The sequence below is a fragment of the Medicago sativa genome, chromosome 2 (assembly GCF_051527215.1).
Source record: "Medicago sativa cultivar Bolivia chromosome 2, Bolivia_mono, whole genome shotgun sequence".
In the NCBI taxonomy this organism is placed as follows: domain Eukaryota; kingdom Viridiplantae; phylum Streptophyta; class Magnoliopsida; order Fabales; family Fabaceae; genus Medicago; species Medicago sativa.
The window spans coordinates 65,333,747-65,361,495 of NC_140750.1; the positions used below are offsets into that span (position 1 = coordinate 65,333,747).

Genomic DNA, 27,749 nt, shown 5'->3' on the forward strand with positions numbered 1-27,749 from the left:
TATTTAATTTGTTTATGGAGTTGTTGACACTTGGATTTTGATATTGTGCTGACGGTCGATCCATTAATTGTTTTTCTCAGAGGTTCACTTTTCATATTTTTTTTGTGACCCGGTTTCGTGCCCGTGTACGGGTTCGTTTGTTGATTAGTGAATTTTGTTACGATAGATTTGGATCGATCCACTTGATCTGATTTATTATGTGGTATCCCCGTTTTTCGTTTTACCTAAGTCAGGTCTAATGCCTTCAGTCTCTTTATCTATTTCTTTTTATTTAATATGATTTTTCATGACAAAAAAAGATAGGCTAAAGTGCAACTTTGACCCCCTATCTTTCAAAAAGTTGCGATTTTGGCCCCTTAAGTATGAAAACTACAATTTTGGTCCCCCATGTTTAGGGAAATATGCTCTTTTAACCCCCTAACTTAAGGGAAATATGTCTATTGACCCCTTATCTTTTCAAAATGTTGCGATTATGGCCCCTTATCTTTTCAAAATGGCCCCTTTTTTGGACACGTGTCGCCTTCTCAGCAGTTTTCAAAGTTAGGGGGCCAAAATTGTAGTTTTCAAAGTTAGGGGGCCAAAATCGCAACTTTTTGAAAGATAAGGGGCCAAAGTTGCACTTTAGCCAAAAAGATAAAGAAAAAACAAAGGCAAATATTTTGTAATTTTTTTTAACTCTTTAGATATTTAAAAGTTGGATTATAGGAAAATTTATTTTTGATTGGGATTAAGATTAAGTTTGCTTGTTCTAAAAAAAAGATTAAGTTAGTGTGTTTTACCGAGTGAGTTTGTTTTAATTTATTTTTAAGAGAAAAAATATAGGGAAGTTGATGCAAAAGACACAAAAGGATATACTTTTGATGATGTGTAAAAAAAATTAAGAAGGGGTAAGATTGTATTTTTGGTAGTCATTAATTTTAGAATTAGAGAATAGAAGATTGTAATTTGTTTTTTTATTTCCTTTGATATTTAGAAGTTGAATTATAGGAAAATTTGTTTTGATTGAGATTAAGAATAAGTTTGTTTGTTGTTTAAAAAAAGATTAAGTTAGTGTGTTTTATCGAGTGAGTTTGTTTTAATTTGTTTTTAGGAGAGAAAAAATAGGGGGAAGTTGATGCAAAAGACACAAAAGGATATAATTTTGATGACGTGTCAAAAAATTAAGAAGGGATAAGATTGTATTTTTGGTAGACATTAAGTTTTATAATTAGAGAATAGATTATTCAATTTTTTTTGGATTAATAAAGTTTTTCGTCCCTAAAAATATAACGAATTTTGAATTTAATCCCTAAAAAATAAAATAGAATATTTTTTGTCCTCCCAAAAAAATTCCATTTTGTTTGTTCATGCTTCCTAGCTTTATCATTTTCTTCCTAAAATTGCGTATTGAAAAATTTGATGTGAACCAAATTTGGGTTATTATAAACTTAGATCTTGCTAATAAGTGTCTTAAGGATATTGTTTAAGGAAACTATAAAAAAATTTGTCTTGAAAATACAAGTCTAACATATGTAAAAGTCATAACTACACAATTTTCAATTAGTAATTTTGGATTTTTAAACAATGACCTTAGGACACTTATCATCTACTCCCTCCGTCCCATAATACATGACACAATTGACCCTATCACGCATGCTAATACACAATTTTGAACTTAAATATCTTGAATAATATATTAGAAAAAATTATGAAAATTTGATATTTTGAAAGTATTCGTCGAGACAAATCCAACATCTTATATGCTATAATTTGTCCTTGTATTTTAGTAGAAAAATATAGTCAAAATATGTTATGTGAATAGTGCACATTTTTAAAGTAAGTCATTTAAAATGGGACATAAGGAGTAATATTTTGCATAAGAATCTTATACTCTCTCCGTCTCGTATATAATCACCAATTTGACTAAAAATATGTCTCTAAATATAAGCTTCTTTTCAAATTATTTGATGCATTTATTATTTTTTTCCTAAACATACCCCTAATCAATACTACTAACTTGTTTTGAAATATATGAAAAATCAATTTTAATACACATACAAACAAAGAACAACTTGATATAATATTAACACGTAAAATAGATATATTAATTGCACTAACAACTTTTTTTAAGAAATGTAAAAAAGACAGAGAACTTATTTATAAGAACGGAGGGAGTACTATAAAGTATACACCTAACAATCATCCGTATCAGTTGTTAACTTTTGTTTTAAGTAATATGACCATCCTTTTGACTGAAAACTACATAAAAAAAGTTCCAACTGACACAAACAATCAGAGTCGAGAATTTGAATACAACTATTCTTTTAAGTTGTTTAACTTTCAGACAAACCGATGAACCAAATTAAATATCATCGATTTGGTTCGATTTCACTTGTGAAAAATACTTAAAACCGAACAAAATCAAATCAATATGAATTTGGTTGGTTTGAATATTTTTTAATTAATAACCGAATCAAACCTTGGTGACATAACTAAACATTGTACCCTAGTAGTTTACACTTGCGTTACTTCATTTTGGTTACATAAAATTGTCGATATGAGTTGTGTTCTAAGGACTCACATTGGTCATGACATGACTTAAGGTTCAACAAATACTAACAAATGTATTTACAAATCACCCACAAAGAGGTCATCATATTAGTAGCCGGATTAAAATCCACAATCTTAAAAATAAATCGTCTTTTTATCAACTGAATCAATTTTCATTGACACACTTACATTACTTCAATAATTTAGTATTTGAATTCATAATCAAAATTTTAAAATAAAATTACAATAATTGTAAGGTTTTATAGTTGTGTGGATGGAATAAGACGCTTTTTTTACACGATGGAAAAGGACACTATTCAAGACAATTCATAGCCAAAAACTATATACAAATGAAAGATAATGAAAAAAATTTCACACTAAGAAAAGAAAATTATATACAAATGAAAGATAATGATAATTTTATCAAATTAACTTTATTGCAAACTGTGTTTTTTTTTTTTGTCAAATAGCCTAATAACTTGAAATTAACTCGATGAATAAGTGAGGCGTCTGAGTTCAAACTTTAACCTCTGCATATATTATGCAATGACCTTACCAACTAAGATAAACTTACGGAGACGGATGTGCTTTATTTGTACGCAGGTAAGCTTGTGTTCCTGGGTTCAAACCCCTGCATGACCTCTTTTTATTGATAATTTTATCTTTTGCAATAAAGTTTCTGGGTTCAAACCCCTGCATGACCTCTTTTTATTGATAATTTTATCTTTTGCAATAAATTCTTTTTATTAGTTATTGGTTGACTTTTGTTATCATAACACAAAGTAAAAAATAAAAATTTGGAAGCGATGTATATAATACTAAGTAGAGATAAAATTAAAAGATAATAATTGATACATTGAAAACTAAAAATACCAATTTTTTTAACATATTTTTTTCAAATGTGACAATTATGATAAAAGTGGCATTTTCTCAAAGCCCAACTCACCTAAATATTTTCTTATAGGTGGTGGTCAGGGATTTTAACATCGGACCTTGCATATATTATGCATTATCCATACCAACTGTGCTAAACTCACGAGTACAAATATTTTCTTATATAAAAAAAAGAGTTGTAAAAGAATTAAATTGACTTAAAATTTTTAATTTAAAAATCTAATTTTTCATTTCATAAATTTGAGAAATTAAATTTCACAATTATTACAATTTCGATGACCAAAATATTGATTTACTTGTTTGACAATCTAAAGATAAGGCTTCGGTTATAAGAATACAAATGCCAACACATATCCTCATAGAAAACGGTCAGATAAGATATACACATTCATTTTGCTATCTGAAAACGGTTTAAGATAAACTTCAAAAACTATCTAGATTCTTTAATTAGAATACACAGCCTATACATTATAATCTTGACAGATATTGGTCCAATGTACGTAACCTATTTAAAACAAGTAACATAAAATCCCATAACTATATATAAAAAAATTGTCACACTCAAATTTCATTGATTAATTCATCAATTAAACATACAAATCAATATGGCTGAGTTGACAGAAGTTTTTCCCACAGGCAAACAATTTGATGGTTTAATGCACATGTATGTTTATGTCATAACATTTGATCTTCCAACATTTGTCATGATATGTCTTATAATCACAATGTTTTTCTTCATATTCCATCAAATTTTCCATGGTTTATTCTATTGGTTTATGGAAATGAGGCCTATTATTATCAATGAACATGACATTGAACAAGGAACTCATATAGCTTACGACGACGATGACGACGACGATCATAATGATGTATCTCACCAAGGGGTTACAATTTTCCACGCTCTTGTGTTTAGCAATTTGCAAGATTGGACAATGGTGGCAACAAGTGAAGAAGAACAAGAAGAAAATTATGATAAGAATAGAGGACAAAAACTTAGAGATTCTATGAAATTGCCACCTTTGATGAACTATGATGGAATTGGAAAGCATGGTCATGAGTTAAGAAGAAGTTGCAATGAATGTGCCATATGTTTGGAAGATTTTCAAAGGGGACAATTGTGTCAAGTTTTTCCTGTTTGCAAACACATTTTTCATTCAGATTGTATAGATCATTGGTTGCAGAGGAAATTAACATGTCCTATATGTCGTAATTGTTTGTGACATATATAGATTAATTGATGTAATTATCAAAATTAATTGATGTAATTATCAAACCTGTAGTTTTGTATTTGTATATAAGGGTGAACAAATTAAAATCTTGTATTATGGTTGAACTCTCGTTCTTTAACTCATTAACTTCTTTAACTCATAATTGAGAACCAGTTGAGCTACTCAATCTCATAATACTAAGGTTATGTCAAAAATAAATAAATTAAGGTCTGGTACCAAGGTATTGGATTATTAAAGAGTAGGAGTATTAGTTAAGTCAATGCAAACTCTATTTGAATATTCTCAAAGAAGTGTAGCTTCAAATATAAGCAATTAATTTCAAAAAGAAAAAAAAAAAAAAACATTGATTTCTAGATTATCTATAGTTCTTGTTTTAACCTGAATAATAGTATTAAGATGAGTGACCTCCTGAAGTTTGAAAATAAATTAGATCTTCAACAGCTAGTTTTATGGTACAATTGGTTGTAGACCGTAAAGTAAGAAATAAAAAAAAATTATCTTTCTTACTCTAATGGTCTACGGTCAACAACATTGTAAAAGATCGTAGAAGATTCGGGTTTGAAAATTGATACTTATCAAATGATATGATACGAGTCTATTTGTAAACGTGCCAAGTTAGCCATGATAACATTTTTCTAATTAAAGATTTTCTACAACTGTACACCTACATTTGGAATTTACAAGCTTAACTGCAAAGTTAGAATCAAATGACTTAAATGTAGTTTTGGTCCCTTGTTTTGATTTACAATTAGTTAGAATTTACAATTAGTGACTAAAAAAGGAGTCGGAAGAAGATATGATTGCAAGTACACCAGTTTTGATTGGAACTAGATGTTAAAAAACTGAAACAAAATATTTTCAAATTGTAAGAGAAGTTTTAGAAAGTTAATTGGTTAGTATCTAATAGCAGACAACTTTTTTCAGTTGTTAACACTTTTAGCATTATTCCAGAGATTTATCATCAATAGTTTCTTTCATCTATAAAAGCACTCAAACTTAGCCTATGTCTGTTTGATATATAAGCTATCTTAATAACAATAGATAAAATAAAGTCAAACTTTTTTTCATATAAGCTATAAGTTGTTTTCATACTATCATGAAGTGATTATAGAAATAAACTGAAAACAACTTTTGAAATGTCATAGGCTGGTTCCATAAGCTCTCTCAAACGATCTCACAATTCTTATGCCACTAAATAAACTCAAATAAGTCGATTTAAACAAGTTCAGTGTTTCGGTTTCAAAACTCCTTAGTACTTGTCTTCAAATAATCAGAGTTGTTCTTCAGTGTAACATATATATTCTGTAAAGATCATATATATTGCAACAAAACAAATTAAAAGCTAAAATATTAGAAGAGAACTACATAGGTATCACCCACCATCATTCATTAGGCCATTTGCACTTCAGCTTCTGATTCAGTCACCACAGGCACCTTTTCATATACCTTTGATCCTTTGAATCTATGAGGCAGAACACATTGAGCACCAAAACGTTGCTGCAAGTAGATAATGATAGCAAATAAGATACCTCCCAAAGGAATGACAATATCCCAAGTAGTTGAGTAAAAATCTGCATTAGGATTGGCATAGAAGTATGATCCATCGCCGAGTTGAGCATAATTACGAGTCCTGTAAAGATCATAGGCATGCGGCAAGAGTCTCACAAAAGTAGTTCCAAAGTAAAATGAACATGAAAGAACATTCTCATTCATATTTGAAAACAAGTTTAGAAATACTTGTGGCACAAGAAAGCCATCCAATACCAAACCACCGTAAGATTTCATGTTCTCCCAAGATGAATTCTGTTGAAACTCATCTTTTTTCAACTTCAACAGCAATGAAATCAATAATCCAGCTGCATACAAAGGGAAAATCACATAGCTAGCCTTTCTCTCAGCAATCCAGAGGCCGTTCTGGCTTTCATTAGTCTTTCTTGACGACCAAGTTAGTTGAAGAAGACGGAATTGCAACAAGAAAGCTACCATTGTTATAATCCTTACAGCTATTTCATTAACTTCAAGCCATCCAACATATCCAAACACAAAGTTTTTGCTGTTATAATTTTGAGGAAGAAGTGCTTCGAAATTGAGAACAAGCGGTATCATGTGACCCATTGTGAGAATTGACATCATGAAAATTGAGATGAAGGGAAGCACATTAGGGTGTTTCTTGACATGGTATATTTGCAGTCCGACGAAAACACATGCTAGAGTTGTAGATATCAGAACCATGATAATCTCCATATCCATTCTCCAAACAGCTTCTATCGCTGTTTCCGAGTAAATTGCAAATGAAGAAAGCTCTAAACTTTTGAAGTAAAGAGGATCTGATTTTTTCCGCGTGCTTTTGATACTTCCTTTAATGTCGTAGCTTCCATTTTTTGCATCCAATGATGGAAACTGAAACTTCAATAGAATCTCACAATCCACAGAGCGTAACTGTGTTCCAGCCTTTGAGTTAAGATTGCGGCAACCAATCATACACAAGGTTCCTGTCCTTGAATCATAAGTACCTTCTGCTGAAATCTTCACTCTATAAGAAGACAAATTAAACACTGAATTCCGGTTATATAAGGTTGAATTAGAAAGTATGGTAATCTTGTAGCTAATGTTAAACAAACTGCCATTGTTGAACATCACCATAGGAGTGTCTGTTGTGGAATTTGAAATGGTAACAGGATCATCATAAACTTGATCACCAACAGATAAAGGAGCTGAAAAACCATAGGAGTTAATATTGGACTCTCTATCTCTAACCAACATATCAAATCTCATATCATAAGAATAAACATCTGGAAATCTTGTTCTCCCTTTGTTCTTGACAACCTTGTGTGCTGGACATGATTTCTTAACTCTTTCAAGCTGGCTATACTCGTACTTCAACGCTCGATATCCAACCCTGTCATCTTCGAAATTTCTAAATGTTATCATCTTGAAGTAGTTTGGATCATTAGCACTCTTGTTGCTCCAAATTTGTCCAATTATGCTATTAGTATTTTTTATTGACCAAACTGAAGGGAATTTCAATCTCAATCTTACCGAGCAATCGCCAAGACGGATGCCATTCAAGGACGATTTCATGATGCCAATGAAATGGCAAGCAACTACACACAATGAATTTTTCTTCTCATCCCACCAACCTTCCCCTACCAACGTAGTTTTCGGATTGAAACCTTTTTCAATCCAATAGTCACTTTTATTTGAAAACACCATCATAACCTTCAACCTATGCTTGTTTTCTTGAGAACATTCAGCACCTTTCAAAGACATCATATATGGCAATTGATCACTCATTATAGGAGTGCAATTCTTCGAAGAATTGCACTCATGAGTGTACTCTAATCGGAGTCTTCTAATAGCTCTTGAGAGTGGAAATGAACAAAAACTTGATGAATATGGATTTAGTGACAAACCCTTTTTCTCAGAAACATCACTTTCAAAAGAGAATTCATTTTCAACTTCTTTAGAATCCAAACGATAACTATAGTTTGCTTTTGGAAACATCATTACAGAAATTGGTTCAAAGTAATGATTTTTCTCATCACCCTTTTCAGAACTCAAACTCTCTAAGCTTCCACTAATCAAACTAGTGATGTTACTTGAATTGAAAACATTGTTAAGCTTAAAAACAGCATCAAGATTAAGAGAATCACCTGTTTGTGAATAACTAATTCCTGTTCCAACCATACAAACTTTTCCAGAAGATTTTGACCAAAACCCTTCAAGCTTGAAAGTTACAAAACTTGTATTGAAATGACGCTGACTTCGAGAACTTGGTTTATTACCATAGCTAAAGTTGCTTACATGATAGTAAACTGTGTTTGGAGCAGTTCTGAATGAAATAGTGGATTCAATTTTGAGCAAGTCAGAGTTTGTAGTTTCATGCATTTTTATGTGTCTAAGGTAAAATGAAGAGTATTTGTTGTTGAAGGAGTTTTCATTATTGATGATTGTATCACCTCCTGTGAAGTAACCTGAGTATTGATCACCAAGAGGGAAAGAGTTATGGATGATGAGGTTTTTGGGAGTTGACTCTTTGATGATGGAAGAACAATGATCTTTGTAAGAGGGTTGTGATGAAGAAAAGGAAGAGATAGTTAAGAGATTCAAAAGAAAGAAGAACATGGTGAGATGAGAATTCATGATGACTATCATCAATGGTTCTGTAATGAGAAGAAGAAAGGCAGAAAAAGATAGAAAGAGTTGATTTATATATACATATATAGTATCTCTATAGTCTATGCTGAGCTATAGAGAGAATGACAATTGAGACAATGCCTCCTCTCAATATGCTAAAGCCAAACATTTCCATTTGAAAAAAACAAAACAAAATTCTCGGGTGGTTTTCAACTTTCCGCAACTTCAAACATTGGTTAAGATAAAATTTTATAGCTATTGATTCACTATTGGTAAGTTGGCACATAGTTTTCTACTTTTCTATCTATTCAAGAGGTAAGAACACTTTGTATATGGCCATAATAGAGTTCAATAATGTATGTCTCACACCATTGCATTTGATAAGGCACAAATAAAATTATTCAAAACTTTTTGTGGATAAAACACTTAATTTTTTATAGAAAAAATATTAATTAAATCAATAATTAATGATAAAATGAGAAACATAGTGGGGTTTGCATCTCTAAGTTAACTTAGGTGCATCCGTCATGGTTGAACTATATGGTCCAGTTGAATATTTAAAATGAGAGATAAAGACTTCAAACTTCAAAGTATATTATTAATAAAACTGGGAGAAACATTTTTGTTTTTTAACGTATTATTGTTAAATTGGTTGTTAAGATAATAGGTAAAATGATAAGTTACAAACTTATAAAACACGCTAACTATAAGCTAGTTAAAAAAAAAACTAGAAACTTGTAAGAAGAAATTGTTATCAAACTTATCATTTTAGTAGAATGAATAAGTATAAGCTATCCGCCGTAAGCTCAATTTTTTTTAAAGCAAAGCTCAAATTTTACGACAATAACATTTCATTTCCATGTTCTTTCTATTAATTATAGAGAAACGATATGTTGACAATCATTTTGGAACGTGAACAACCATTATGTAAAGTTATTTTAATATTTTAACAATTTTTTGTTGGCTTTGTGCCAATATCTACGTTGCCTTAATCAAGTGATTGAACTCAAATGATTAATGAGCTTCACCAAAAGATGAATTGTTTCGAGATTCGAAGTTTGATTCCTAACAAGAGATTCCAAGTTCGATTTCTAGGTGTATGAATTCCTAACAAGACATTACTTACCTCGCGTTCAAACTCAAGATTACTAGGGTTCTCTTCCCCTAGAAACCAAAAGATTAACACACAAAAATAAGGCACTCTTTAAGGACTTTAAATAGTAATATTTTATGAAAAATTGTTGTTCAAGTTATCGAAAAATGATTGTTTAAATATCATTTCTCTTGTTCCAATAACATACTTTTTGAATATTTGTCGTGGATGCAGAGGACAGGCTGGCAGCTAGGTCTGGCCGGCCAAATTTCTATAGGTGTCATAACAAAATGCCATTATTTTATTTTTTGACAGATGCTGACTTGTGCCCTCAAAGACACATGTTAAGAAACTCCTTATAAAAATATACGTATCAAAAGTCGTGCATTCGACTTCTTAAAAGTTGACATATTATATTTTCCAATGCAAAGTTTCTCTTTTTAGGTTGCTTAACATGTGTCCTTAAGAGACAAGTTAACATAACCCTTATTTTTTTTTATCAGCAAGAAAAAAACATAGACAATACTAAAGACCAATCCACGTCACTTTATGGAGTATTTATGGATTGATATTTGTCAAAAAGAAAATTATACTAGACTGATAGGAACGTGGACTTGTTCAACTCCCACAATGAATGGATAGGTAGTGGAAGATTTGGAATTCCAAGTCTATGTGGGGTATACTCCTCAAGTCAATACTTCAAAAATCACGACCAGGCAACAAATACTTCTTCCAAGGGTGATTTATGATAGAGTGAAGTAGCAAATTATATTATGGTCCAGTCATAAATCTGAAAAATTATCAACAAAATAACACTACAACACAGTTCTTGAATTATTCTAAATTTTTAACCACTGCTCCCAAAAGTTTTTTAAATTACATGTGTTTTGTTAATATGTTGGTATATTTTATAACTTTTGCTCACATATGTAAGTCTTTTACACTTAACAATTTTACACTATAAAGACAGTATTACGACAACAAAACTTCATAACTAAAATACATAAACAGAACTAATTAAGAAAATGACCACTTTTATTCACCATGATTAGGCTATTAGCACTTGACCAAAGAAAAGGGCTTGTTTACATATTGGTGGTCTCTACTTCTCCTTCTGATTCAGGCACCTTTGCATATCCCTTTGATCCTTTGAATCTATGAGGCAGAACACATTGAGCACCAAAAAATTGCTGCAAGTAGATAATGATAGCAAGTACAATACCTACCAAAGGAATGATAATATCCCAATAAGTTGAGTAAAAATCTTGGCTTGGATCGGCATAGAAGTATAGGTCATTATCTTGGTCAGCATAATTATGAGCCCTGTAAAGATCGTAAGCATGTGGCAAGAGTCTCACAAAAGTAGTTCCAAAGTAAAATGAGCATGAAAGAACATTCTCATTCATATTTGAAAACAAGTTCAGAATTACTTGTGGCACAAGAAAGCCATCCAATACCAAACCACCATAAGATTTTATGTTCTCCCATGACGGATCATGTTGTTGGTAGACTTGGTACATTGAGGTAACCGAATCTCTATCCTTCTTTAACTTCAACAGCAATGCAATCAATAATCCGACAGCATACAAAGGGAAGGTCACATATGAAGCTTTTCTCTCGGCAATCCAGAGATTGTTCTTGCTTTCGTCAGTTTTTCTGGACGACCAAGTTAGATACAGGAGACGGAATTGCAATAAGAAAGCTACCATGCTGATTAGCCTAACACTTATTTCATTAACTTCAAGCCATTTTTCAACATTTCCTAAAACATAGGTTGTGTTGTTAGGATTTTTAGCAAGAAGTGCTTCGAAATTGAGAACAAGTGGTATCATGTGACCAAATGTGAGAATCGACATCATGAAAATTGAGATGAAGGGAAGCACATTAGGGTTTCTCTTCACATGGTTGAGTTGCAATCCGACGAAAACACATGCTAGAGTTGTAGATATCAGAGCCATGATAACTTCCATGTCCATTCTCCAAACATTTCTTCTCTCTTCTTTGATGTAATACGCTACCGCAGATACCTCTAAACGTTTGAAGTAAAGAGGATCGGATTCTGGGCGTGTGCTTTCAATGCTTCCCTTAATATAGCTCCTATCTTTTGTATCTAAAGAAGGGAACTGAAATTTCATCAGAATCTCACAGTCCAAAGAATTTGCTGTTGGTGTTCCCTTGTTTGACACAAGGTCACGGCAACCAATCATACACAAGGTTCCATCTCTTGAATCATAAACTCCTTCTGCCGAAATCTTCACCAAATAATAAGACATGTTAAACAAGGAATTCTTGTCAAAAGGCGAAGAAGACATGGCTGAGAGGCTAATCTTGTAGCTAATGTTAAACAAGCTACCATTATCATTGTTCACGATTCCAGCATCAAATTCACTTCTTGAGAAGGAAACGGAAGATGTAGATTGGTACTCATCATCAACAAATGAAGGAGAGGAATAACCCCAAGCTACTCTTTTTTTGGACTCTCTAACCGACATATCAAATTTCATGTCATATGAATATGCATCTGGATACCTTTTCCCTTGGTTCTCAACAACTTTGTGTCGTGGACATGATTGATTAACTCTACCAAGTTGGCTATATTCATACCTTAAGTCTTTACCCCCCACACCATAATTCGCATCATCATTCCTAACTGTTATCGTTTTGAAGTAGTTTTGATCATTATCCCTCTTGTTGCTCCAAATTTGGCCAACTATGCTACTACTATTTTTGATCGACCAAATTGAGGGGAATCTCAATCTTAATCTTAATGAGCAATCACCAACATGAGTCCCATCCAAGGATGTAGATTTGCTACCATTGAAATGGCAAAGAACTACACACAACATGTTTTTCTTGTCATCCCACCATCCTTCCCCTATCAACATAGTTTTGGTATTGAAGCCTTGGCTATTATTCCTATTCCAATAGTAATCAAAACTATTCGAAAATTCCCCCAAAACCCTAATCCTATTCTTCTTTTTTGAAGAACATTCAATCCCTTTCAAAGACATATGTGATGGTAATTGATTGGAACTTCCACTAATTATAGGAGTGCAATTCTTTGAAGAATTGCACTCATGAGTGTACTCTAGTTGGAGTCTTCTAATAGCACTTGAGAGAGGATATTTACAAAAACTGAATGAATCAAAGTTTAATGGTAAACCCTCATCCTCATCATCATCACTACCAAAAGAGAACTCGTTTTCAACTTCTTTAGAATCCAAACTATAACTATAATTTGCTTTTGGAAACATCATTAAAGAAATTGGTTCAAAGTAATGATCATCATGATCCTTTTCAGAACTCAAACTCTCTAAGCTTCCACTAACCAAACTAGTTATATTACTTGAATTGAAGACATTGTTAAGCTTAAAAACAACATCAAGATTGATAGAATCACCTTTTTTCGAAACACCTTTGCTTTTTCCAACCATGCAAACATTTCCTGAAGATTGAGACCAAAAACCATCAAGCTTGAAGGTTAAGTAACCAAAACTATGATGATGATTATAATATGAAGCATCATTGTTGGTTCTAAAGGATATAGTGCCTTCAATTTTGAAAAGGTGAGGATGTGAAGTTGCATATGTGTTTCTTGATGGAAAGTATAAGGAGAATTGGTTCCAAGAAGCATCAATGTTGATGATACTATCACCTCCTATGTAGTAACCAGTGTTGTGATCACTTATAGGGAAAGAGTTGAATTTCTTTGTTGTTGGAGTTGTTTCTGGGATGATGGAAGCACAATGTTCTTTGTAAGATGATTTTGAGGCTAATGAGAATAAAAGGTTGAAGGAGAAGAAAGTGAAAACTAAGAAAAACTTTGAAAGAAGAGAATTCATGACTATTCTGAACTTGTTTATTAAAAAAGGGTAGATGAATAAAGGAAGAATCAATATTGCCTGTTATATAGAAGCTACTTGATGTTAAGTGTGACAGTTTCTTGGAGAATTCCTATTTAATAATATCAAATCAAATATTATCTATAAATTTTTATATTTTATTTTTACACCATTTTTTATGTGAGTGAATCAGTCTTAATCATTTTTTTAATATAGTTTGGGCCAAATCAACATAAATAATAATCGACCAAACATATTTTTCATAGTGATAAGAGACTTATAATCCTTAATTAAATAGTCAAACGTTTGATAATGATTATTGTGCATAGAGGAAACTACTTCAAGAGTAAATAATCCAATTTGTGTGCCTAACAGATTCCCAAACATGAGTTACCACGATGCAACAGTGGATGATATGTCATGAAAACTATATTATCCTCATGGTTAATACTTAGTGCTTGGTAGCAACAAAAACTAGAATCATTTAAGAATATATGTTTTTAATTATTTTTTATTTAAATACTCAAAAATGAAGAAGAAAAAAATGCATTAATTCATTGGATAAGTTTGTTATGCATATCACCTATGACCAATCCTATATGGACTAGATGTGTTTTGACTTGGCACATATATATATATATATTTTTTTTTATATAAAATGGAAACAAAGTGAATTCCCCCACATACATAATTGTGCATAAATCAAAATTATTGTGCCTAAATCAAAATTATCGTGCACACTATCATTCAATGGACCTAAGAGAAAACCTATAGAATAGACCCCATGCTAGTGACTCCGTTGAATTATATGTGTGTTTTAGAATCGAGAAATGCTAAAATCATATTCTCCAATTTATATTTTTAACACATTTTTTTATTGGTTAAAATTCACGTGAAAATCATCAAATTATGTAAACAGACCTCCAAATTTTGGTGGGTTATATGAATTTTGACCAATAAAAAAGATGTGTTAGAAAGTGTGTGTTAAATAATGTCTTGCAAGTATTATTCTTTAGAATTATGTTAGCAACAAACTTTTGAAACATTTTTATAACTTGAGTTGAATTTCAATTAGGAGGAGAGAGTATTATAAAAAAGTATATTAAAGAGTGTTTTGTTAACTTGAGTTGAATTTTCCCAATTTGATAAAGCATAGACATCCGATAATATAATACATGATGTGAGCACTAACTATCTTTTAAATTTTAAGATATATACATATATAATGAGTTACCCTAATGGTTTAATGAGTTTTCAAACGTATATCAAGAAGCATACTCGGCAAACTCATTATGTAATTTTACCAAAAGATATGACATCTTCACCAAGAAATTTAAGGTATTGAGTATATGAATCAACTCATGTGTATATTTTTTATGGGTCTTGCTAACCAGTGCCCTCAGGGCAATGGTTAAGGAACCTACAATTAGAAATTTTGTCTTGGAAATATAAGATGTTATTTTTGATAAAGTAATGATTACACATATTTTTCATTAAAACTTACTTGATTTAGATGCTTAACCATTGCCCTGAGGGCACTGGTTAGCATTCTCCATTTTTTATTTAATCCAATATCTACTATAATCTATTTATATAGAAGTAATCACCTACTTACATTTGAATTCAAATAATTATCAACCTTTTCTTTTATTCATCACTCTACTCATCTATATTTGATCATTTCCTCTTTTCTTTTCATGAACCAGGAGTCAATGGCCACAAAGACTTGGAAACAAGTCATGATCATCGTTAATGAAATATTTGGCGGGATCCCTAGAGTCGGTCAATAAAGATCTTAGATGTTAATTAGTGCACCTTCTAAGGTATTTCTTCTTGGACTATTGTAAGATGAATTATTGGTTAGTGGAAATTCAGGCCACGGCTATCCCAAGAGGTGATAGTGATAGGGAAGAACTTTTCTCACACCCTAAATCACTTCGAATATGCACTCGGATAAAACACAATTTTTATGCTGTTTGAAAATAAACTTTCGAATAAAATATATCATCTGAAAGTAAACTTTTAACAACATGTGATTTTTTTTAAAATGTGAGGTGAATAAATTTGTTTCCTATTGGAATGAACAAGATAAAAACATGAGATTCAATGAAAATGGATGGTTTTATTTTTATACTGAATTATCGCAGAAACAAATAAGTTTTTTTTAAGGACGCAGAAACAAAGAAGTTAAAATGAATAATCGAAATTTTGACCACAATTTGTCAAAAATAATAATTATGATAGGTGTTACATGTATCACCATCAATTAAACTTCACACTAGATAAGTCTTGAAAAATATTAAATTACCTCTATTATTTTTAAACTCTAAATAATAATAGAATATTTATACATCTTTTATATTAATTAATTCTTGTCTATAGAGAAAATTTCCGTTAAAGGGTTAAGAGTGGAGGACACACTTTTGTGTGTCCAACAAATTTTTCAACAAAGATGAGTTTGACATCTCCTAACAAATGTTTTTATCATACGTATTAATTAAGGATCGAATCCAAATCAAATGATAAGCATTTGAATATCTACCACTCATGTTATAGTATGTTTTTCGATAAAGATTAGTTACTATTAAGGAACAAATATTATTATTTAATTTAAATACTCGAAACAAAAAAAAAATAGTACCTTCGAAAGAAATAATTGAAAAGTTTTTTCTAAGAGGAGGAATAATTGAAAAGTTGGACCACGATTTGTCAAAAATAACAAAAATGATAGGTGTTACATACATGATCACACTCAATTAAACCTCACACTAGATAAGTATTGAAAAATATTAAGTTACTCCAACAATTTTCAACCCCTTAAATATATCTTAATTATTTTGAAGGATTAATTTTCGTAGTAGCATTGAGAGGATACCTTCTTTTCCCAAAAACAAAACTCTAAAGAATAATCAATTAACTATAGGTTTGTCCAATAGAACCCCCAAGAGAAATTAATTACTACTAAATAGTTATTACATGTTTATTAATCATAAATCTATATTCATTGTAAAAGGCTTGGCTATCAACGGTAAAAACATACAAGAAAGTCAATAATGACTAACCAAAAAAGAAAAATAATAATAAAAAAAATAATAAAAAATACCCTTCAAACAAACTCAACGACCATAATATCTTGGAGAAGAAGAACTGCACTAGCAGCAAAAAGAATAACCGGCCTCTTGCATTTTGTTCTTGTCCTCTATCCTAGTTTCATGTTTAAACAACATATGCTCATTTTCTCGAAATGAACAAGGAGCAACCAATGATATTGTGTAACTTCATATTTGTTTGGTAACCTCTGCTATAGCATCAGTGTGATCTTAAGTTAATGATAGGATGGTGATGAGTTCATTCCAGATTTGGATCACTACGGTGAAGCTCTTATTTTGGTTTTTGTATAACGATGATGTAGATGATAAAATGGGTAGAAGTGAAGATCAAATCAGAAAGATAATAATGTTAGTATGAGATTATCTAATGATTATTCAATTATATCTAACATTATGAAACCAAAGGTTCCTATTTTTCAAAGGATGTTGCATCCCTAAGTGAAACAATATTTTTTTTTAAGAAAGCAAAATTTTTATATTACCAACCATGAGGGGTACAAGTTGTACCCTCCCAGAAAATCAAGTTATAATACATTGCAAATACCCAAAAACAATAAGACGTCTAGCCTTGCTACATGTATGCAAAGATTCAAATCTAAATACACCAAGGCGAGAAGTTTTCTGAATATAGATATTGGTTTTGCAAAGTTTTTCATTTTCATTTTTCAAGAATAATGAGAATTTATGAACGAAGGAGAAGTATAGAGCAGTAGTGTGGATGGTGGAATAAGAAGTTCTGCAAAGACAACCTTCTCCCACATGCCTTTCTTTCTCGCCTTCCCCCACGACCATCAATACGCGCAACATCTTCCACTCATTGTTCCTTCCCCAAGGACCAGCAACAATGGTTAACAATGATGAAAATGACAATGTTATTGGCGAGACATCATTACCATGCCATACGGCTAATGCACTTCCTACCATGGTTCCGCTAACTCAATTTTATTGGCCAAACACATTACGTGAGCTGTTCGTGAAAAAAAACGGCTGCATTAAACAGCACTGCTCTGGTGATTGTAGTAGTATGTACAATTATGTTAAGTTTTTAACTACTTGATGTTAAAAACAAAAACCTGCATGCAGTTGATGCAATAAGGCTTTAGTAATCTTCGGTCTCAATATTGGGATTTAAAAATAGTGTTCCTTGACAAAACTCATGTAGTTAAGCGAGTCACTTTCTGGCAGTGGTGCTACGTGGTACCGGCGGAGACGTGAATTTCTCACAGACCTTAACTCCAACTCTTTTAAACTCTTTGACAAGATTATTCACATGTCCAACTAAACCAGCCTTAAATTTATCTGAGCATTTTCCTTCACCCTCATCAACATCTTGAACCCCGCCTTTGGCCAAACAACCAACTTGAACACCTTCCCTGTATGCTTTACATGACGCCAGAATATCATGAGCTCGGCTGTAGAAATGGCCCACAACAAGGTCTTCAAAATTCTGAAACAAAAATGACGTAAATCAGTTGCTTGAACCCCAAGAAAGGAAAAAGATTTTAAATATGACGGCGTAAATGAAATTATAGACATTCGATAATATTATAACATAACGCTATTGTTGAATATAATCAAATGTCTGTGTAAAACTTCTTATATTAAATGAAGGGGGGAAAAAAAAAACTAAGTGCTACATGTGTAACGTCGCAAAGCCAGGAGAGATATAAAAGAAATGAACCAAGAGTGGAAACAAACCTTTGGAGGCTTTCTAATCATATACATCATTGTCTTCAGCGATAGAATGAACGTATCCTCATTATACTGCAGGGAACTCAATTCAGCGCCCGGTGTGCCCTTTGGTGCCCATCCAGGTTCATTGAAGTAAGGCTCTGCATTCAAGATTAGACCTTGTATGGAGACTAGAACCTGTAGCATTGTCGAAACACCTGGAGTCCACATCTGATTTCTGTCGCCAGACCAGGTGTTAAGTAGACTGAGGCATACTTTGCCACAGCCATACAAATTAGGGTTGAGCCGAAGACCACCAGAGTAGTAGTGGACTTGCTGCCATGAAAAAAATGGACCCGCTGTCGGAATTGAATTTAAAAGAGTGAACTAGAAAATAGCGACAGACAGATAAAGTATCCTCAACCACGTACCGGTGGTCCATTGGGATATCCAGGGGGAAAGTAAACATCAAAAAAGAAAAGACCGTCATGATAAGGAGTCCCTTCTGCTCCAATAATTACAGCCCTCATGAGATCCATCCTTGATTCGTAGACTCTCACAAATATTGTATCTGATGAGCATTAAAAATGAAAGTGAAAGAAATGGTCAAGTTGAAAAATATGCAGAAGCAGGTTTCACACTAGTGTCTATAAGTTCTTGATTCCAACCTCAAAACAGGTAGGTATCTATAGAGAATACAACCTAGGAAAAATTTGACATTCTTCAATAAGGATGTATTATAAAGAAAACAGGTCAAGATCCTTCCGATAAGACATGAACTAGACCTACCATTTCAATAGCAATGAACGAAGCTCGATAGAAAAAATTAACAATGAATATGGTTAAGTCCGTCAAGAATACTAAACTCACCCGGCAAATGCTCCTCCAAAATCTTCCACTCTTCCTGGATTTTTTTAGCCCAACTCTTTGGATTCTGATCAGGAAATAGGTGATATGTAAATCCGTATAATTAAGATTAGAACTGAAACAAAGTATGCCTTTAAAATATATTTAAAAAAAAAAAAAAAAACTAACCTGCTTCATGGAGGAATTACTTTTAATAAAGTGATGGTCTGAGGTGTCAGTGACAGTGTCAAATTTCTTAAAACTTCGAAGTTTCCTAAGAGTTTCATTTTCGGGTTCATCAGTGATTGTCAAACCTGGGGCAGCTGCTCTCTTACGCCTGGAAGATTTGAGAACACCGGTTTTACCAAGCACGTCCTCATGAATGGCTTCAAGTGCCTTCCCTTTGTTACATTTACGAGATATTTGACCAATTACCATTAAATCATCATCATCATCCTCACCGTCGTCAATGTCAATCACATCAAGGACAATGGACTGCAAAAGTAACAAACAATGATTATTTGTTGGCAAAGAAAAAGTATACTTTTAGAAACATTTATAACACAGATAAAAACAACATGAAACTTATGGTTAAATATTGACCCCTTCTTTCTAAAGGTACCAGTAGCTTCATAACAACAAAGGGCAGCAGAGGAACTTCCTTAAACAATCCCTTCTATTTCGAAAAAAAAAAAAAAAAAATCCTCAAACTGTAAAACTATACCTTAATAAACGAACAAAAACTTCTGTTTATTTACTTTATCTTTCACAAACCTACCCAGCTGTAAGAGCATAAATAGTTTTTCTAGGTTTCTAAAATAACTTACTTATGTAGAATAATAGAAAAATTTCAAATGCAAAACTTCACATACAGCAAAATCTCAAATTCACTATCCAACACACAAGCAGTTTGATTCTAAATTTTCCCAAGTTCAATGACTAAATACGTTTCACCTGCAGCTTACATACTAATAACACAAAAGTAGGTCTATCAATGATGACAAATAACCAATGGCCTATCACAATCATAAGATGAAAAACACCTTATGTATGAAAGTGTGATATTTTTTACATTGACACAGCATCAATGTCAAACTCTATGGGAAATGGACAAATGCATTACACAACATCATATAAATTATACTTGAGGATACAAAAAAACCATCCCACTCCCAAGTTGCCTCCACAACTCACACATTAACAAAACAACATCACTATCACTGATTTCAAATGTGGGGCCCAACATTGTCATGGTTTCAAATTTCGGTCGCAGCCATGATCCTTAATTAGGGTTGATGCTACTATAACTGCGGCCGCGGCTGCATCAAAAACCTTAATGCTGCAGCCGTAGTCACAGCCCATCAGTTTTTAAAACCATCCAGATTCCCATAATACAACAACCTAAGAAGAAACAACTACATAATTTGAGATCTGCCTAAACCCTAGTCCAAAGGGTTATACTCTCTATGATTATAAGCAAAAGAAAATAGCAAAACCACTATTTCACTATATAACCAAAACCAGCAATGTTGCAATCAGGACATTCTATTGGTATACAAATTCTAGTAATAACAAAGCTCACATGAAGCAACAACAAAAAACAAAGGAGCAGTAACAATATGCATCAGCAAAGTTGATAACTTTAAAGCAGAAACTGGAAAATCAGGGGACATAAATAATGATCATGGATTAAAAGTGAAAACCCAGGTTAAGATTTTAATAAAAATCAAAACTTTAAAGCAGAAAGTGGAAAATCAGGGGACATAAATAATGATCATGATTGAAAAGTGAAAACCCATGATTAAGATTTTAATAAAAATCAAAACTTTAAATAGATTGAAGACACCCCACAAGAGAAAAGGAACAAAAAACTAAACTAAACAAAACCCTCATAAGAATTTGAGAGAAAAATTCAAAAATGATAAGAAAGTACCTGTTTTTTCTGTTTTTTGAGTCTGGGAGGGTGTTGGTGAATTGGAGGAGGAATTTCAACAACATCAAGGTCCATGAAGAAGCAAAAACTGTAATGAGAGAGAGTGAAGGTTTTGCTACCCACTGAAAGAATGAAGGTACTGTGTCTATAAGAACAAAAATGGAAGATAGAGAGATTTTGAACTATGCTTAATAACGAAATTTACGACATTTATTGATATATTACGAAGTTACTGTTTGACCCAAGTCTCTTTCTCACACTCTTTCTTCTCGGTCAATAATATTTACCACCTCTGAGGATATAATAGGAAATTTCATTTGTTTGTGTTATTCATTGCATCAAACATCTTCCAAGACAAAAAAATTGTTTGATATCTTCAAAGTTCAAATGCATGTCTTGTGTTTTTTTGTTTTTGAAGGAGTATGTCTCGAGTTTGTGTTCTTATGTTTTTTATTTTCTTCTTATGGGTTATGTTGTTACGTCTAATATTTATATTTTATGAATCAAATGGACTTAAAATCAGTGGCGATTCCACCCCCCAGCTAGCCTGGGCTAGTGCCCAGGCTCAGCTCCAACTTTCCTTTGTAGCCAGCCCAGCCATTACTACAACTTTGAGCTTTTCCTGCGGATTTTTGGGCTAATTTCCTGCAGATTTTGCCAGCCCAGCCATTTCCTGCAGATTTTGCCAAAGATTTAGGTTCCCAGGTGAGGTAATACTAGGATTTTAGGATCCGCAGGAAAGATATATCCGCAGGAAATGTGAAATTATCAGCAGGAAATGTGAAATTATCTGCAGAATATGTGAAATTATTCGCATGAAGAAAGTAACGTATTTTTAGCCCAGGCTCTGTAAATTTTTTGGCTTCGCCACTGCTTAAAATAGTAAACACCTAGTGTATTTTGATAAGAAACAAAATTTGTACTTCATAAAAATAAATAAATCAGTTCATAAATCTTAGTTCAACCGATAAAAATGTTGAAATTGTTAAGTGGAATGTCGTGACCAAGGTTTAAATTCCGACTCTTTTATATATATGTGTGAGTTTCTAATAAATATTGTTATTTCGTCTAACTAAAAGTAATAATTCATTGAAACAACATAGTCCAATCTGAATCATCATTAAAAGGTGATAATTAGGTCTATAACGAATAAAATTACTAAATTGGTTTTCTTCAACCAATCGTCCATTTTCTTTTCATTACCATTACAAATATTGTTGAGGAAGGTGACGGTCTACTTGAGTGAGGAAAATAAATTCAAGGATCTCAACGATAATTGAGAGAGAATATTCTTCAAAAGAAAAAAAAAGTTGGAGCATGAAGATTGTTAGGCTTTTAATCATTTTTAAGAATTTTAAAAGGTTATGAATAATGAAAATCATTTGTCAATGCACCCATGAACTCTCGTGTGCTCCTCAAATCCAAACCCTTATTCTCCGATTATAAATGACATGTGGACAAAGTTAACATGTTTTTTACAAAAACAAATGGAAGAGACTAATTTGACCGACGAAAGTGGATACTAGGAACCAAAATAAACAAGTTAATAGTAATGGGACCAAAACAAAACAAACAAATTCGTTAAGAGATGAAATATCATAGTTAACAAAAAAAATATACAAAGTGGTGATTGTGGTGGTTACCGTATAACTTTGGAATCCAAAGAAAGCAAACAAAATGAATAAATTTCTATACTTATTAAACAAGATGAAAAATGTAAACTACACAATGTATTAAATACACAATTTTCAAGATAAAGTTTCAATTTTAAACTTCATAACAAGCGTCCTTGCACTTGTTAGCATTTCCCTTTTTTTTTAGAGGTAGTATATACAATCATCTTAAGTTTTTTGTGTGTGCTGAAATTAAGTTAAGTTTTAAATACTTAGTTTTTTTTAAACCGAAAATCCTTAATAGTTAATTAATGTAAAAAACAAAAAAAAAACACAAAAACCAGCATGCACTTGATGCAATAAGCCTAAGATATCAGTCTCAAAATTGAGTTTTAAAAAAAATATGTTCCTTGACCACTCATGTAGTTATGCGAGTTGTACACAGTACTGGAGGGAGGAAGGTTGTACACGGCACCCGAGAGAGGAAGGTTGTACATGGCACCGGAGGGTTGAAGCACCGGAGTCTGAAAATTGGAGGGATGAAGCACCTGAGTCTGAATCTGAGGAGTCTGAATCTGAAGATTGGAGGGATGAAGCACCGGAGTCTGAATCTGAGGAGTCTGAATCTGAAGATTGGAGGAATGAAACTGAATCTGAGGAGTCTGAATCTGAAGATTGGAGGGATGAAGGACCGGAGTCTGAAAATTGGGTTTTGAGAAAAATGTTCCTTGACCACTGATGTAGTTATGCGGGTGGTACGCGGTACTGGAGGGAGGAAGCACAAATTTCTCACAGTCCTTAACTCCAATTCTTTCAAACTCTTTGATTAGAATATTAACATATCCAACTAAACCAGACTTAAATCCATCTGAGCATTTTCCTTTACTCTCATTAACAATGTTATCCCCTTTTTTTACCAAACAACCAACTTGAACACCTTCCGTGTATGATTTACATGACCTCATGATATCATGTGCTCTGCTGTAGAAATGCCCCACAACAAGGTCTTCAAAATTCTGAAAACCAAAAATTACCTAAATCAGTTGCTTGAACCCCAAGAGAGGAAAAAGATTTTAAATACTTGGCAATGGCAGTGTAAAAAGTAATTACACTCATCCAATCATATATCACCTCGTAGATATTTGTGTAGATATTTTGAAAATAATATTATAACATAATCATACGTCTGTACAACTTTTTTATTAAACAAATTTTTATAAAAGAAATGAACACCAAGAGTAGAACCAAACCTTAGGAGGATTTCTTATCACAGACGTCATTGTCCTCACTGAAAGAATGAATGTATTCTCATTATACTGCAGTGACATCCCTTCACCCCTTGATGAGCCACTCAAAGATGCATATCCAGGTTCATTGAAGCAAGGCTTCGCATTCAAGATTAGCCCTTGTATGGAGACTAGAACCTGTAGCATTGTCGAAACACCTGGAGTCCACATCTGATTCTTGTCGCCAGACCAGGTGTTAAGTAGACTGAGGCATACTTTGCCACAATTATACAAATTTGGATTAAGCCGATGACCTACAGAGTGGTAGTGGACTTTCTGCCCCACAAAAAATTGTCCCATTTGTCAGAATTGAATTAAAAAGAGTGCGCAAGAAAATAATGTCAGCTAAATAAAGTATTCTCAACCACGTACCGGGGGTACATTGGGATATTCAGGGGGAAAGTAAACATCAAAAAAGAAAAGACCATCATGGTAAGGAGTCCCTTCTGCTCCAATAATCACAGCTCTCATGAGATCCATCCTTGATTCGAAGATTCTCACAAATATTGTATCTGACAAGCATTAAAGAAAAAAATCAAAGAAATGGTCAGATTGAATAATATGCGGGAAGCAGGTTTGACATTATGGCATTTATAAGTTCTTGATTCCAATTTCAGAACAAATATATGGTGTGGACACCATCGAGGAAAAATTTGGCTATCTTTCAACAAGGATATATCATGAAGAAAACAAGCGAAGCCCCTTGCGATAAGACGGGAACTAGACCTACCATGTGGTAAAGTCCATCAGCTCCAAAATTAAATTGAATACTAAATGTGATTGACGATATGACATGGAAAATATTACAAGCTATTTAGTATCAGGAATACTAAACTCACCCGGCAAATGCTCCTCCAAAATCTTCCACTCTTCCTGGATTTTTTTAGCCCAGCTCTTTGGATTCTGCTTAGGAAATAGGTAATATATAAATCCATATAATTAAGATTAGAACTGAAACAAAATACGTCTTCAATTTTTTTTATAGAAGACAAAAAACTAACCTGCTTCACGGAGCAATTATTTTTAATAAAGTAATGGTCTGAAGTGTCAGTAACAGTGTCAAATTGCTTAAAACTTCGAAGTTTCCTCAGGGTTTCATTTTCGGGTTCATGAGTGATTGTAAAACCTGAGGGAACCACAGCTGCTCCATCACGTCCAGCTCTGGCAGATTTGAGACCACTGGATTCACCAAACAAGGGCTCAGGAGTGGCATTGATATTATGAGAACTCTTAAACCATGGGTTTCCTAATTCTATGCCCAGAGGATGCGATGATCCATTGAAATTTGAATGGAATGAACTGCTACTGCCAGCTCCCTTCTTAGCACTTTCAAATTGCCCCAAATATGGCAGCTTCATCGCATCTGGATTGTCAGCAAAATCCTGTTTTTTTGAGCCAAAAAAAGAAGACTTTGCTTTACCTTGGAAAGGTTTTGGCAACAATGTAAAAGGCGCCTCAATTCCAGTCGGTAGATCCACATTATCAAATTGTGCCTGTAATAAAGCGTACTCGTCTACATCCATATAATTATCTGAAAACATATGAAGGTAGTCATTATTGGCCAACGATGGACCAGAACCTTGGCCCTCAACATTGATTGAGTTATGTGATACTGAAGGTTGACTATTAAAAGATTGAATCCCACTAACTGTTCCAACTTTTTCCAAGTCAGGCTGCAAAAAAGCAAAAACAGACGATCTCTTAAAAGGATTGCGAACAAAATGATATAGTCATTTAAAGTTGGAAAAGATCTTATACAAACCACAATTTGTTGATCACCGTAACCCTCATGAATGGTTTCAAGTGCCTTCCCCTTATGACGTTTACGATTTATTTCACCAATTATCATTAAATCATCATCATCATTGTCGTCGTCGTCAATGTCAATTACATCATGGACAATGGGCTACAAAAGTAACAAACGATTATTATTTGTTGGTAAAGAAAAAGATAAGACTCTTGGAAACATTTATAAAATAAATGAAGCTTATGGTTGAATATTAGCCCCTAATTTCCCCTAATTTCTAAAGGTACCATTTGCTTCATTACAACAAAGGGAACCGAAGGAACCTCTTTAAACAATCCCCTCTATTTCGAAAACCAAAACAAAAACAATCAATGGCCTATCACAATCAGAAGATGAGAAACACCATATGTCTGAAAGTGTAACTATTTTTTTTACATCGACATTGTACCAAAATTAAACTCTATGGGAAATGGACAAATGCAATACACAACAGCATATAAATTATACTTGAAAATCCTTAAAAACTATCACCAGCCATAAACACCATTCCACTCCCAAGTTGCTACCACAACAAAACTCACATAGCCTCAATCCCTCTAAATCATACATATCAACAAAACAGCATCACTAATTTCACATGTGGGTCCCAACATTGCCAAGGTTTTAAATTACGGTTGCAGCCATGATCCTTGATTAGGTTGATGCTGCCGCAATTGCGATCGCAACTGCAAACATCAAATCCCTAAATTTTGCAGCCACAATCACAGCCTCTAAATCATATTTAAAACCATTCATATTCTCACAATATAACAACCTAAGAAGAAACAACTACATAATTCGAGATTAAGGACATTCTCACTAAACAGATTCTAGTACTAACAAAGCTCATATGCAGCAACAACAAAAATAATGATCATGGTAGACAACAAGTTTTGAAATTTAATAAAAATCAAAACTTCAAAGCAGAAATTGGAAAACCAGAGTCATAAATAACGATCATGGTTGAAAAGTGAAAACCCATGATTAAGAATTTAATAAAAATCAAAACTTTGAATACATTGAAGACACCCAACAAGAAAAAAGGAACAAAAAAACAAAACTAATCAAAACCCACACAAGAACTTAATAAAAAAAAATAAAAAAATTCAAAAAATTGAAAAGTTTGATTGAATAGGAGAATAGATAGGAACTACCCGTTTCTTCTTCCTTTTGAATGGGGGTGTGTCTTGGTGAATTGGAGGAGGAATTTCAACAACGTCAGGATCCATGAAGAAGCGAAAACTGTAATCAAATCAAAACCTTTTGAGCGAAAGAGTGAGTGAAGGTTTTGCGCGGGGTGTTACGCACAAAACATTACAGTGAGAGAAGAGATAGAGAGAGAAAGTGAAACAAAGAGACAAAAAATTGGAATACTAAAGAACAAAAATGAGAGAGAGAAAGAGAGAGTTTGAACTTGGGGAATAACGAAATTTATGCAAATTGATTAGTAATGTATTTGCACGCAAATTACAAAATTACACCTCACATTTATGTCAAAAATCCAATAATAGTTGTCGGGATGAAAATTGAATTTGAGCCTAACTCTTTTATTTTGGGCTCAAATTTTTAGCTATCAAACCAACTCTCATGTAATCAAGCAATTGAGCTTAATTGATGAATGAATTTCATCATAGACGAATTGTTTGGGAGAACTTAAGTTTAATTTTTAAGTGAAATAATTTTTTGTTAGAATTTACTTATCTCTCGTTTAAAGCCCCTTTCCTTAATAACAGGAGGATTAACAAAAAAACTCATGTGACAGTTCAAATGATCGACTCAT

At 32.8% G+C, this 27,749-nt stretch overlaps 4 protein-coding genes across 5 annotated transcripts; all 4 read right to left on the reverse strand.

The window, feature by feature from the left end:
- Nucleotides 1-5,883: 5,883 nt before the first annotated feature.
- Nucleotides 5,884-9,002, reverse strand: LOC146949746 (uncharacterized). Its single transcript, XM_085745675.1, has one exon. The coding sequence runs from the start codon at nt 8,805-8,807 to the stop codon at nt 6,042-6,044; it is 2,766 nt and encodes a 921-aa protein (XP_085601801.1). The 5' UTR covers nt 8,808-9,002; the 3' UTR covers nt 5,884-6,041.
- A 1,765-nt stretch (nt 9,003-10,767) lies between these two features.
- LOC146949747 (uncharacterized) lies at nt 10,768-13,766 on the reverse strand. The gene has a single exon (XM_085745676.1). It carries the CDS (start codon nt 13,722-13,724, stop codon nt 10,968-10,970), a length of 2,757 nt encoding a protein of 918 aa, XP_085601802.1. The 5' UTR covers nt 13,725-13,766; the 3' UTR covers nt 10,768-10,967.
- Nucleotides 13,767-17,760: 3,994 nt separating this feature from the next.
- On the reverse strand, nt 17,761-21,468 carry LOC146949748 (putative ubiquitin-conjugating enzyme E2 38). The gene is made up of 6 exons (XM_085745679.1): nt 21,285-21,468; nt 19,541-19,846; nt 19,376-19,439; nt 18,937-19,076; nt 18,533-18,841; nt 17,761-18,281 (listed from the first exon to the last, which is right to left on the reverse strand). The coding sequence occupies exons 1-6, from the start codon at nt 21,357-21,359 to the stop codon at nt 18,006-18,008; spliced, it is 1,170 nt and encodes a 389-aa protein (XP_085601805.1). The 5' UTR covers nt 21,360-21,468; the 3' UTR covers nt 17,761-18,005.
- A 1,567-nt stretch (nt 21,469-23,035) lies between these two features.
- LOC146949749 (putative ubiquitin-conjugating enzyme E2 26) lies at nt 23,036-27,524 on the reverse strand. Of its 2 annotated transcripts, none has more exons than XM_085745678.1 (7): nt 27,124-27,524; nt 25,946-26,089; nt 25,185-25,856; nt 25,023-25,086; nt 24,556-24,695; nt 24,148-24,459; nt 23,036-23,913 (listed from the first exon to the last, which is right to left on the reverse strand). In XM_085745678.1, exons 1-7 carry the CDS (start codon nt 27,196-27,198, stop codon nt 23,290-23,292), a joined length of 2,031 nt encoding a protein of 676 aa, XP_085601804.1. In that variant the 5' UTR covers nt 27,199-27,524; the 3' UTR covers nt 23,036-23,289. The 2 variants fall into 2 exon arrangements, with proteins under 2 accessions (XP_085601804.1, XP_085601803.1); XM_085745677.1 differs by having other exon boundaries at nt 27,121-27,430.
- Nucleotides 27,525-27,749: the final 225 nt, after the last annotated feature.